The 13,241-nt window shown below is 56.5% G+C and overlaps 1 protein-coding gene across 2 annotated transcripts in view; it reads left to right on the top strand.

Annotated features, from left to right (window-relative positions):
* Positions 1-13,241, top strand: part of CRHR1 (corticotropin releasing hormone receptor 1) — a 46,443-nt gene that overhangs the window by 26,458 nt on the left and 6,744 nt on the right. For both annotated transcript variants that reach the window (XM_073883138.1, XM_073883136.1), the window contains exons 3-4: positions 3,085-3,204; positions 8,057-8,142. In XM_073883138.1, coding sequence (XP_073739239.1) covers positions 3,085-3,204; positions 8,057-8,142 — 206 coding nt within the window. The remainder of the gene's footprint in view (positions 1-3,084; positions 3,205-8,056; positions 8,143-13,241) is intronic.

Below are 13,241 nucleotides of genomic sequence, written 5' to 3'. Positions count from 1 at the left end.
TTCAAACCCCACTCTGCCTCTTGGTGTTTGTGTGACTCTGCATAAACAATTTGACGGCTCCGGTCTCAGTTTCCTTACCTGTAAATCAGAGAGAATTAGCACTCACCGCAGAAGGTGGTATGAGACCCATAGTAGGTGCTAGGGGATCCTAATCCATACCGGACTAGGGGCAAATAATGTCTATTCTGCCTACTCCCACCCCCATACCTCCTCACCAGCTGTGGGTGGGTCAGGGCTCTGGCCATTGGCTGGTACCTGGTCATCGAGGTCAGAAGGGCCATCTGCTTAGTAGCTGGTTTCTGCCTTGGCTCTAGTCCTGTCCTGGCAGTGACTGGTGCCCAGTCCTGCCCAGCCCTCTGTTCTTGCCAAAGGGGTTCTGGGGAAGTGTCCAGGGCAGGAGAGAGAGGGAGAGGGAAGGGAGGGTGGAGGCCAGCTCCTACGTCAAGAGAGCATGATAGAGAAGTTCCAGGTGCTGCCACACATGATGTTCCATTTAGTCTTCCCCGTGCCCAGCTCAGGAGACACTGTGAATGAATGAGTGAGTGAGTGAATGGACAACTATCTGACAAAGGTACAATGATATCATTAAATCAGATGGTATATGCAAAGTACCTGGCACATGCCTGGCACACAGCCCTCAAAACTGTCTCTCCCTTCCCCGCTGCCTCCTTGGCTTTCTATCCTCCCTTTATTGGCACAACATGTGACATAATAGAAAGAGCACGTAGTTTAGAGTCAAAAACACCTGGCTATACTTCTTGGTTCTTTCACTCATTGACCCATGACTTTGAGCAAGTCGCTTAACGTCCCTCTGCCTCCGTTTGCTCATCTGTAAAAAGGGATTAATGACATTGCAGGGTGGATGAGGATCAACAAAATAGATGAGGATGAGCCTTGAAAAAGCCGAGCATGGTCCATAATATCATTTCTCCCTCCCTGTGGCCACTTGCCTCTAGCTTCCCCCCACCTCTGGGCTCAGCACGAGGGGCATGACCCCTGAGAGATTACAGCCACAGCCTGCTTTCCTCCCTGCCCTCCGCCCCCCCCCCCGCGCCATGATGCCATTCATGGAGGCTGTACTGTGGCACAGCACCAAGGCCTGGCCTGGCCCGCCAGCTCCCCATGTCCATGAAGCTCCAACCCAGACTTCTTTCTCTTTCAGTTAAACCCCTTGGTCCCAAGGCCTCTGCCCCTAAGCCCCGATTCGCAGGAACATCCTATGAATCGATTTGATTAGAAAGAAAGCCCAGCATTGGGTACAAGTGCATCGCCCCGCATCCAGCGGGGGAAAGACGCCCATCTAACCCCGGGCTGTTTCCTGAGAGACCGAGTACAGGCTAACAAGGGGAGGAGTTGGCAGGTGGGCCCCAGTCAGGGCTTGGCAACTGCTGATGCCCAGCCCTGAAGAGGCGGCCCCTGCATTGGTTTATGGCTCTTCCTGGCTTGTCTGTGCATCCTTGTGCCCATTCCAAGAATTACTCACCCCCTCCCATTGGGATGGGCACACTGGGTCTCAACAGGACAGGTGTGCCAGCCTTTTGTGGAAGAGGGGCATCCTAAGGCAGAGAAAGAAGGGCAGCATCAGGAGGGGTGCGGGGGCCATCCTCAGCCCAGCCTCCCCCACTTCAGACTAAAAGCCTCCCTACCCTCTAGAAGCATTCCTGTAGCCTCCACCCTGCCCCAACAGACACACATACATACACATATGCACACACTCCACTCCAAAAAGCTCTTTGAGGGAAGCCTGGGTGGCTCAGTTGGTTAAGCGTCTGCCTTCGGCTCAGGTCATGATTCTAGGGCCCTGGGATCAAGTCCCACATCGGGCTCCTTGTTCAGAGAGGAGCCTGCTTCTCCCTCTGCCTGCCACTCCCCCGTTCGTGCTCTCTCTCTGATAAATAAATAATCCCAAAATAAAAAAAAGCTCTTCAATTAAGGGAAAATATTTGGAAGGGGACTTCAACATCCTTTTTTGAGTCACAGACCTCTTTGAGAATCTAATGAAGCCACAATCCCTTTCCCAATTAAGATGCACATATACACCAATTTTTTCACTTCAGAGTCTCTATGAACCCTTAAAGCTTCCAGTAGACTGAGATTAAGAATTTCTGATCAGAACCAAACTCTTCATTTTATTATAAAGACACAAAGGCTGGGGTGCCTGGGTGGCTCAGCTGGGTAAGTGTCTGACTCTTGGCCTGGGTTCAGGTCATGATCTCAGTGTCCTGGGATTGAGCCCTTTGTCCGGCTCCGCGCTCGGCCTGGAGTCTGCTTGTCCCTCTCCCTCTGCTCCTCCCCCTGCTCTCTCTCTCTCTCTCTCTCTCTCTCATGAATAAATTAAAATCTTAAAAAAATAAAGACACGAAAGCTTAGAGAGCAAATGACATGCCTGTGGTCACACAGCAAATTAGTAGCAGAGCCCAGTCTGAAGTGTGTGTCCCAGTCTATTGGTTCAGTGTCCTTTCCCGTCCCCCTAGGTGGTGTCTCCCTCTTTTTTCTCCCTGTGGCTCCCTTGTTGGTCAGTTCTCTGCTGGGGCCCAGCACCGTCCAAGCACAAACACTGCATGTTCAGTAAATGTGGTTATCAGGCCTGGGAAGAGCTCAGCCAACTTCATCTAACTGGTTCCTCACTGCAGAGCCAGAGAAGATGTGGTCTGGTTCCATCAATGTGTGCGGCGGGCTAGATCAAGGATTGGCTGGGTCTGTTCCAGGCTGCTCCAGACTGTGAAGTCTCAGAGGTCCAATCTATATCAAATGAGGGGCCAAGAGAAGTGCCCTTGGGCTACAGAGCAGAGGACCTGAAGTATGTCCAGCATTGTCTCTAAGTGCCAGTCAAGATCTCAGCTTTTAACACCCCCTTCAGGTGTCTCTGTTCCTCCTCTACTCTGGAACCCACGCTGGCCCCCTCGTGCCATACCATCAAATTCAGATTCCTTTCCTTGATGTCTCCTCTGCATAGGATGAGCTCATCTCTACACTGGGGTCATTGCTCCCATCTTGTTCCCAGCTGGTGTGTGAGTGTGGGGAGGTGGGTAGGATACCAGAGTAGGGAGCTCGCCCCGCCTCACTGGCTGTCTCTGCCCCCAGGGCTGCAGTGCAATGCATCCGTGGACCTCATTGGTACCTGCTGGCCCCAGAGCCCCGCGGGGCATTTGGTGGTTCGACCCTGCCCCGCCTATTTCTTCGGCGTCCGCTACAACACCACAAGTAAGGGAACCTGTGGAGGGCGGGCCCTCTGCTGGGAGGTGGGACAGGATGGGGAGAGCTTGGGACTTGTTGGAGGTGGGAGGAATAATAATGACGACAAGACCGTAGTACCTCCCGTGGATACAACCACCATTTACCAAAGGCCAGCTCTGTGCTCTTTACCGCTGATTTCCACAATACCCCTGGGTGATGCCATATGTGACTATGTAGTTCTCATTATATACTGAGGCCTCCGAGGCTCAGAGAGGTTAGGGAATTCACCCAAGGTCACCAGCTGGTAAGAGGTGAAGCTGGAATTTGCCTGCAGCTCTGTGTGACACTTTCTTCTGCAGGTGACAAACTGGGTTAGTCGGGATAAGCCTACCACAACCCTATGAGGTAGGGCACGAATCATCAGAATAGCCCCCACTTTGAGCTCAGAAAGGTTAGGAGGTCTGTCCAGGGCCCTGCAGCCAGGAGGTGGGGGACCCCGTTTTAGATCCACAGGCAGGGGGCTGAGCCTTGCATGCACGCTCACAGGGCTGGTGAGGACTACCCAGGGTCTGTCGGATACTTGATCCCCACGTAAACACCTCGATACCCTGAGGCCCTGAGCCTCCTGAGCCTCCACCTCCAGGCTTTGCAGCTCCTTGTTACACCACCTGTCACCCTCAGGATTAATTTGCTCTGCCCTGTCAATGACTCACAGCCCCTGCTTATGAAGAGAGAAACAGCTGCAGGCCAGGGGCCCTGTCCTACCGAGGGGGGGTGGGGGTCCCTAGATGGGTTCTTGGGTTCTGGTGAGCCTGGGCTCCGAGGCCCAAGGGGGTGCCGAGGGTGACCAGCCCCCAGGTGGTTCACTTGGAGAGTTGCCGAGTGACCTTAACGTATTTCCCCCGTCGTATGGCTCTTTGGCCCCTGGTCTGACGATGAGAAGGCTGGAGGGCATGGCTTCAGCTCAGAACTCCCACGTTCCTCCTTCTGCCCCCTCTCCTTTACCAGCTACATGAAGGGGGTTGGGGTGGGGGTTGGCTGCAACCCAGGAGGGGTGGGAGGGCCCCGGGGAGGCTGGAACAGCCAGACTACACAGCTTCGTGTGTCTGCAACCACTTCTTGGACCCCAAGAGGAGGGTGTGGGGAGGAAGTGCAGGTAGGGGGAAGGGCAGAAGGACCTCAGAAGAGAGCTTAGTGTGTGCCGCCTGCCAACCTCCCATTTAGTAGGGCCCATTTTACAGTTAGGAAATGGAGGCAGAGGCTGACAGCTGCCCAGGGTCACAGGGTGTGGGAGGCAGGGCCACGGCCTCACTCACAGTGCTTCTGGGGATCCCAGGGGCTGGTGCCTGGCGGGGGGCAGTGAGGCTTCTCCCAGAAGGAGGCCCTTCTGTCTCCGCAGCACCGGGTCTTGCCGATTTCACCTCCAAAGTGATGTTCACGCCGGAGCTGATTTCTCCTCCATCCCCAGAGCCACTGCCCCGGCCCAAGGCACCGGCTCTCTGACCCTGGTTTCCCATCCAACCCTTCTGTGGCTCCCGATTGTCTCCATGGTCAAGTCCATACTTCTGAGTGGGGCCGGCCAGGCTCTCTGTGGCTCCAGCCCTGCCTCTCCGCATGAGCTCACTCCACTCTTGTCTCCAAGGGTGACTTGACATGACCCCAAGAAAGACTTTAGTGTCTGGGCACGAGCTGCTGATTAGCCCACCCCGCCTTAAGTGGAAGCTGAGAGTCCAGGATTCTAGCCCCAGCTCCACCTGGAACTGGCTAAGGAACCTTCTGCACTGCCTTCTCCAGGCCTCAGTTTCTCCACCTGCAGGATGGGTGGGAGGTTTGGGTGAGGTGCTCTCTCTGCTCCCAGGAGAGGGGCTGGGGGTGATGGTCCTTGGACGTGGAGCCAGGGCTGGAAGACTCTCCCTTCACAAGTGCCCCCAGTGCCAGAAAGTGAGGGACACACCCGTGTGTGATCAGTAGAGCCTGGGAACCCAGAATTGTACCTAATCATTAGGCACGAATTAATTCATTTACTGATGAGATACTGCCAGGACTTCCAGGCCTTTTCCTTAATGCCCTCCCTCCTGCTGCATCTGATCTTCAAAGGGATGGGAAGCTTTTCCAAAAATATCCATTTTCCCAAGACTCTCTGGGAGGACTGCTCAGCTCAGCAATTAAAGACAAGGAGGTCGCATCCTCCCTGGCAATGACTTGCAGCCGGGGGAGCTGTTTCTCTTTCCAGATCATCTCCTCTCTTCCCACCAAAACCTGCTCCCTCTGGATGACCTGGCCCAGGAGGGGCTCCATGCTCCCGCCCCACATGTGGGGTGTGAAAGGGGAGCTTGAACCAAGGGGCATCTCTTGCAGCTCCTACCAGTACCCACTTTGACAGGGATATGTAACATGTCCTGAATCTTATAGAAGGTTATATAAGTAACAGTTCAAAGACAATAATAATGAAAATAATAGTGCATGCCACGCACCAGGTAGAGCTCCAAGCACTCTGCATGTGTGAACTAAGAATGCCCACTCAGCCACTGAGGCAGGAGCCATTGTGAAGCTTATTCCTATACTGCAGATAAGGAAGCTGAGAGGTTGTGTGACTTGCCCACGGTCACACAGTTAGGAAGGAGTGGCATCAGGATTTAAACCTGGGCCACCTGGTTGAGAGCCATGCTCTTCACCCTACATCGTGCTCCGTCTCCTAAAGCAAGACCACCCCCTTATTCCAGCCCCCCTCCCCATGCCTCTTCCAACCAGATCTCTGCCTGGAGTCCCTTTTTTTTTTTTTTAAAGATTTTATTTATTTATTTGACAGAGAGAGGCACAGCGAGAGAGGGAACACAAGCAGGGGGAGTGGGAGAGGGAGAAGCAGGCTTCCCGCTGAGCAGGAAGCTCCATGTGAGACTCGATGCCAGGACCCTGGGATCATGACCTGAGCCGAAGGCAGACGCTTAACGACTGAGCCACCCAGGGGCCCATGGATTCCCTTTCTTTGCAGACATTCCAGAGTGGCTCTGGTCCCAGGCACGTCCCCTCCACGGCAGACACACTGGATTCCCCGGCTCCTTGCTTCCTCCCAGACCTTCCTGAAATCCCAGTCACTGAGCCCTCAGCCCTCTGGTAGCTTATCCCTCATTTAGCAATTAGGAGAGAATCAGCAGCTCCTTCACCAACTCTGCCCAAGGGCTCAACTCTACTGGGAAGGGAAGCTGAGCTGAGCTTTAAAAATGCATTTAGCCTCATTTTCCCACTGGCATGCTGCGGCCTGAGCAGCCTCTCAGCAGGGTGGCCAGGGAGTGCGTTAGAGAGGCCGCGGCCCTGTGGTCCTCGGGGCCAGACCATGGCTCCCTCTTTCCCAGAGGGAGCAACATCTCCCCCCATCAGCCACGACCCCACCATCTCCCTCTTGGCCTGCTGCTGTCAGCAGAGAGGCAGGTCCAGGCTGGACACACCCCCCTTGGAGAAGCAGTTGGCCAAGCCCTTCCCCTTACAAATGACAAGAGGGGCCTAAGCGGCTCGGCTCGGGAGGCTGGCTGGCTGAGGCCACTCTCGCAGCCCAGCAGCACTGAGCCGGACCTAGGGCATCCCACTCTGTCTTCCACACAGTGCTCTGTCCCTGCCGGGCTCTGGGCTCAGGGACTGGGACTCAGGCAGCTTTCCCAGCCATCCTTGAGCCCTGCTGGGGTGGGGATGTGGCCTGAGGGTCAGTGTGAGCCATGAAAAGGCCTGCAGCAGGGGATTGGCTCAAGATTCAGTTGCTCTTCTAGCCAGTGCTGCCTGGACTCAGGGCCAGAATTCACTCTAGGAAACATATTTAAAGCCACCAATGCCCAAGTGCGGTGAGGCAGGGCGACCTCCACCGGCAAAGGAGAAAAGACTCAAGATTTGGATCTCCTTTGGTCCCTTCCTTCCTGGATTTTAGGGCCCTGGTGCCTGCCAGGGGGTATGGGCAGGAGAGAGGGTGAGAGGGACCCTTTGTGCAGCTCCATCCACCCCAGAGCCATGGAGCCAGGCCTCATCTCGACAGCAGGGCTCCTCCCCATCTCCTTAGAAGGCGACAAGTTCCGGGCCGCAGGCCAGTCTCGTGGCTTCACGGGCCCCCACGCCTCCCTGGGGCGCCCTCCTGTCTTTTCCCCCAGATGCCATGTGCCAGGCTGGGAGCTGGTTGTAGTGGATCCCATGAGACCCACCCCTTATGACATCCCCCAGTCCACTTTTGCCCCCTGTCCTTTCCTGTCCTAAGAGACCTCCACCATGGATGTGTCCAACACATGACCCTCCAACATAAATCCTGCTGTTAGAGAAATGCCACCATGAGGACCTTCCCCAACCCCTGCCATGTGGGCCCCACCCCATGTGAAACACTGCCACGCGAACCCCCCCTCCATGGGAAACCTCACCACGGATAGTCATTCCAATGTGCCACATCAACTGTCACCACATACCCTTCCACCATAGCATGCCCAGCCTTGTGAGGCAGAATCGACTCATCAGCTCTCACCATCCTTTTTGCTACCATGTGAGATGCCAAAATGGGACCTTTCTCCGAAGGGCACCCACCACATAATCTGCCACCACATAAGGTCTTGCAAGGAAACAGCCCCAGCAGGCTGGTCAAGTCTGCCCGCCGGCCCACCACGTGGACATGATCATGGCAGCCTGGGTGGGCAGCCCTGTTGGGGCCAGCAGGCAGAAAGAGGCAAGAAGGCAGGGGTAGCAGGGAAGCCCCTCTCCTCAGCTTCAACTCCAGCGTCCCCCAGCAAGCAGGCCTCTGTGTTGGCCCAGATGGATGGATAGATGGGCGGACTGATGGACAGATGGATGCCTGGGTTTCTCTTTGGGAGAGGAGCCCATGGTTCGCTCTGACTCTCTCTCCTTCTTCCAGACAACGGCTACAGGGAGTGCCTGGCCAATGGCAGCTGGGCTGCCCGCGTGAACTACTCCGAGTGCCAGGAGATCCTCAGTGGGGAGGTAAGGCTGCCGGTGTGGGCGGTGGGTGCGGCCCCAGCTCAGGTCTGGGTCGGCTGCACGGGCGCCCAGCATCATGGCTGTGAGCAGCCATCCCCAAGGGAGGCTGAGCCGAGAGGGCGGCAGCCGGCTCTGACACAGAGGAGTCGGGTCCTTGCTCCTTCCCTCCTTCCCCCCATCACCCACCTGCGCGGCACATCCGGGTCCCGCCAGGGGGCGCTGTGTCAGAATCAAAGATGGGGGCGGGGGGAGCAGTGCCGTTGGAAAAAGCCCTTGGAGAGGCTTTGAAATATTTAAATGTTTTTGAGAAGATGGTGCTTGCACATAATACAAAATTCACAGAGAAGTCTCCTTCCCTCCCTGTCCCGGCCACTGGGTTCCCTCCCCAGAGGCAAGGCCAGTTTCTTAGGTGTTCTTCCAGAGACATTGTCTGCATATGTGAGTAATTACATATAGAGATACTCTTTTTTGCTTTAATCCAAATGTTGCATGTTCTCCACACTGTCTGACACCTTGATTTTTGCATACGACCCTCCGTCTTGGAGATTGTTCCGTATCAGTACATAAAGGGCCTCTTCGTTCTTTTTTACATTTGCGTAATATCACATTGTGCAAGATGTGCCATCGTTTATTTAACCAATCTTTATCCTCAGTCTGGTTATTACCAACAGCGCCACGATGAATAATCTCTTAAGGGTGGCATTTGGCAGAGGCACGGGTGTGTCTGGTGTTGCTGCTGCCTCTGTCCTCCGTGCCCCCTCCCCTCCATCTCCACACACCTTTTCAGTGGGTGCTGAGGAAGGAGAGGGTGGTGGAGCTGGAAAAACGAGTGAGCAGACAGCGAAGGACAGACGGGAGGACACCCCAGGCTGTGTGAGGGTTCCAGGCGTCTGGGGCATGGAGGAAGGGGGCGGATCCACACTGTCCTGAGAATTCCAGCGCCTGAATGATCTAAATTGGAAGGGACCTTGGAGACCCTCCATCCCCTCTTAATCTGCCTGGTACTGAGAGCCACCCAGAGCACTTGTTCAAATATAGGCCCCAGGGCTTCATCCAACACCCGATAAATCAAAATCTCCAAGGAGGACGTACAGAGTCCCAGGGGACCTTCTGATGGGGGGTGGGGGGAGTGAATAACTCTGATTTGGTGCAATCCATTCACCTTGCAGGTGGGGAGACTGAGGCCCAGAAAGGGGGAGTGGCTCACGCAAGGTTACACAGCCAGAGCGAGTCAGAGCCTAGAACCTGGGCTTTGGAGTGGAGGCTCGCTTCTGGCCCCCACCAGGTGGTCAGTGGGAAGCGAGGTTGATGGAGGAAGAACAGTTTTCCCCACCTTGCACCCCACCCGGCCCTGGGTGCTTTGGTGACCCCCTTCCCCAGGCTGCCTGGCTTCTTGTCACTGAGCCATCGGGACTCTGCTGTCTCCTTCCTGAAGCTGCAGACATAGGGCACAGTTTAGCTTAGAAGAATGGCACGTTCTCTGGTGGGGCTGCTTTGGCAGGGTGAGTTACTAGGGACGCCAGAGAGAGGTTTGCTGGCATCTCCACTCACAGGCCAGTCTCGTGGTCCCCCGCAGGCCATGGTGGGTTGGCCCGGCCCCCCTGACCTGAGCAGGGTGCTAAGCACCCACATAGTGAGCCAGCCTGGGAAGTCCTGGGGTTGCAGATGAGGGCACCCCCCCCCTTGGGGGGCACTGAGGGAGGAAAGTGGGGTCAAGAAACATAATTGGGCCGGAAGATCTGGGGCGGGGTTGGGCAAGAAGACTACTCAGCCTGATGGGGAGCTCCTTACCTGGCACCCAGGAGATGAGGCAGAAAGCAAGGTCAGTGCTGTGGACAACTTAGACCACAGCTCACACCCACGGGGAGAAGGTATGGGGGAGGCACGGCCAAAGCAAAAGGTCTTCAGCCCTCCACTGCACCCCACCTTGTCCTGCTGGGTGTGCAGAGCCTGAGGCAATGATATATCTCCAACTGCAGGTCAGGCCAGCCTCCTGGCTTAAAACAAACTGCCCTCCCCCGACCCCCGAGGAGGAGGCGGCGTCTGTCGCCTTCTTGAGCAGGAGAAAAGCTGGAGGGCCACAGCTGCTTCCCGCCTTCCCCCTGCATGGAGCCCCCTGAATGTCAGAGGAAGTTCACGGTTCACCCGAATCCCTCCTGCTCTAATTGAAGCCCCATCCTTCTAGTTGGCTGATGGGGGACACCACCCTGTAGCTCCCACCCCTTTTGCCTTGACAGGGGTCTCTCCCTCTCTCTACCAGCAGGGTTAGGGGAGAAGGAGGATTGGGGAACACCAACTTTTCATCAGCCCCCTCTTTGGCAGAATAACAGGAACAGCATGGGCTTGGGAGGTGGCTGGTTTGCAGTTTGGATTCTGGTTTCAGCACATGTGCTGTGTGACCCTGGGCAGGCAACTTAGCCTCACCAAGGCCCAGCTTCCTTGTCTGTAAAAGGGCCCAGAGAGAGAGGGGCACATCTGCTTGCATCTTGGTCTGTGGAGGGCGCTCCATCCATGAGCCATCCCTCTGCCTCTCCTCTCACCAGGGGTCAGGGGAGGTTGTAGGGTACACCTAGGGGGTGGGGGGCTGTTGATGAGGAGACCAGGTAACACGGGCACCCCCTTCCTCTGCTTACCAACTCGGTGGGGGCTGCCACCCACCCCTTTCCCGGGCAGCCCCTGCCAGCCCGGCTGCCTGGCTCTCTGGGTAATCAATTAATTTAATTACTGAAAATGCCATTCCCTTCTGCCAGCCTCTAGCCAGACCCCTCCCCACTCTCAAGATTCCCCATCCACTCCTGAGCTATCAAGAAGAGGAAGAGAAGTCTCCAATTAATGGAGCAGCTGATTTCTCAGCTCCGGGGCCTGGGCTAAGCCCTAATTAAGCACCAGTGCCCCCAGGGGATTGCAGATAATGGATTTGCAGGGCTGCCCCGTGAAATGGGACTCATGAGGGTGCCCACAGGCCAGGCCAGGGAGGAGACTGCCTACAGCCACCACCACCAGGGGACAAGTCCCCAGCTGGGAAGCTTGACTTGTTGATGGCCCAACCCTGGGAATGGCACTGACCCCCCTCCCCTGCACTGGCCCCCACTCTCCATATAAGCACCCCCCAGACACAGTCTCCCTTCCCTGCAGTGACATCCACCCTCCTCCCAGCCCAGACTCACCCCCACCTCCCGTGACGCTTATACATGCTCTGCTTCCCTCCCCCACACCCTGCTGATCTGGGGAACCCTGGGCACTTCCTGGGAGGGCGCACCTTGATGCCACATGAAAGGGGTTCTGGGGGTGTAGGCTTGTGTTGGTTGGGCCAGAACTTCTGAAATACTTAAGAATCATCGGGGCTTCTGGCTAAAATGAAGGTTCAGACTCAGTGGTTCTGGGGCAGGGCCTCAGATTCTTGCAAACTCCCAGGTGATGCTGGTGTCACCCGTCTGGGGACCACACCTGGAGGAGCAAGGGGCTGGAGTGCCCACGGATAGGGTGAGGGAGTAGCTCCGGAAACCAGCTGGTGAGAGAGAGAGAGAGAGAGAGCCACAGAGTGGGACAGGCAGAGGTGGGAGAGAGACCGGGGCGGGAGCAGGGGGAAGGCCATAGCGAGCACTCAGAGTCATCCTGTAAAGACACTGGGATAGGTCGGACACAGTCACACTTGGGACAAGGTGTGTCTTGCAGAGTCTGCTCGAAGTTGGCCGGGCACTGATTCCTTACTGGGTCCTGGTCACTGAGACTATGGCGGAGTGGTTCCGCCCAGAGCCACCTTGTGACCCCTTCCTCGCGGTACCACCCGGTCTCCACGCTGAACAGGGACAGTGCTGGTCAGGTTCTCAGGGACTGGCTGTGTCCATGTGTCCTTCAGCTGTCCCGGCTGCTTCTGCAGTTAACAGTGGCCGTCTCACAGGCCGTCAGAAGGGTCTCTTGGAGTGTCGCTGGGTGGCTCCTAAGATATTGCGGGCACTTCGTCTCAGGCTATTGCTGACCGTCTCCAGGGGTGCCGGGCTGTCTCCTGAGTGTGGCTGGCCATCTCCGGTGGTGGCCCTGCCACGTCCTGGGCAGTCTCCCCGGGCTCTTGGCACTGTAACCCCGCGGCCTGCTGGGCTGCCGTCTCTCGGACTGCGCCAGGCTGGTATGGCAGATGAGGGGCTGGGCTCGGCCGGGGCCTTCCAGCTGGAGGAGTCACACTGAGGCAGCCCCCTGAATGGGTTGGCCCAGTTCTCCCCTTTTGGCCTCAGTGGAGAAAACCCCCCATTCGTCCCCATCCTCCCTGCAGAAGCCCTCCAAGGATCCTGGGCGCTGCTTGTCTCTCAGAAATGCGCCGCGGTCGGGGCGGACACGGGAGGAGGGGGTCTAGGAGGCCAAGCCGACCAGAATTGCCGTAGCTGGCCCGGCAGCTTGGGCCGATTATGCAGCCTCTTCAACTGGAAAAAACAGACAGAAGGACAGTCTCTGAGGGCCGTCGTGAGAAAGAAAAGTAATGACCTCTGTAAAGCCCCTGGCACAGTGCCCAGCATACAGTAGGTGCTGAATAAATCCCACTTGTCCCACCTCAACCTACAACCCAGGCTCGGGCTGCAGTGGGGGCCGGGGGGGGGGCGGCTGATGGCATGTGGTGGTGAAGGGGTTCCCCGCACATCCTGCTCGCTCACCTGCGCCTGTGAACGGAGCTGGGGCATCGCGCTGTTCCAGTCCACAGGCATTGTTATTACCCGGGGCTTCGCAGCATGGATTTGCAGAAAATGTAATGAAAGGAAATTAAGTACCAGCGCCAGACAGACTGGATGTGTGCATATCTTCTGGAGTCTTTGGATTTGGCATCTATTGCCAGGCACTCAGAGACCCTTCCCCATCTGCATGGTGGCGATAGATACCCTCTGCTCTTCTTCCCCTCCCCTCTCCCCCTGCTCCCCCCACACCACGGCTTCTCTGTCTGCCTCTCTCTCTCTCTCTCTCTCTCTCTCTCTCTGTTGCCTGCCTCCATTGACGCCTCAGTGGGTCTCAACCCTTCGGAGCCTGAGTTGCTAATGTGATTTCCTGCCACGTTCCTGAAAGCCTCTGCCAGGAAAATCAGCCCCTTAGAGGTTCTTCAGGGAGGACATGCCTTC

Source organism: Callorhinus ursinus, unplaced genomic scaffold (genome assembly GCF_003265705.2).
Source record: "Callorhinus ursinus isolate GAN/ISIS: 27379988/994484 unplaced genomic scaffold, GSC_fseal_2.0 scaffold50, whole genome shotgun sequence".
NCBI lineage: Eukaryota > Metazoa > Chordata > Mammalia > Carnivora > Otariidae > Callorhinus > Callorhinus ursinus.
This window is presented reverse-complemented; position numbering and strand designations above follow the sequence as displayed.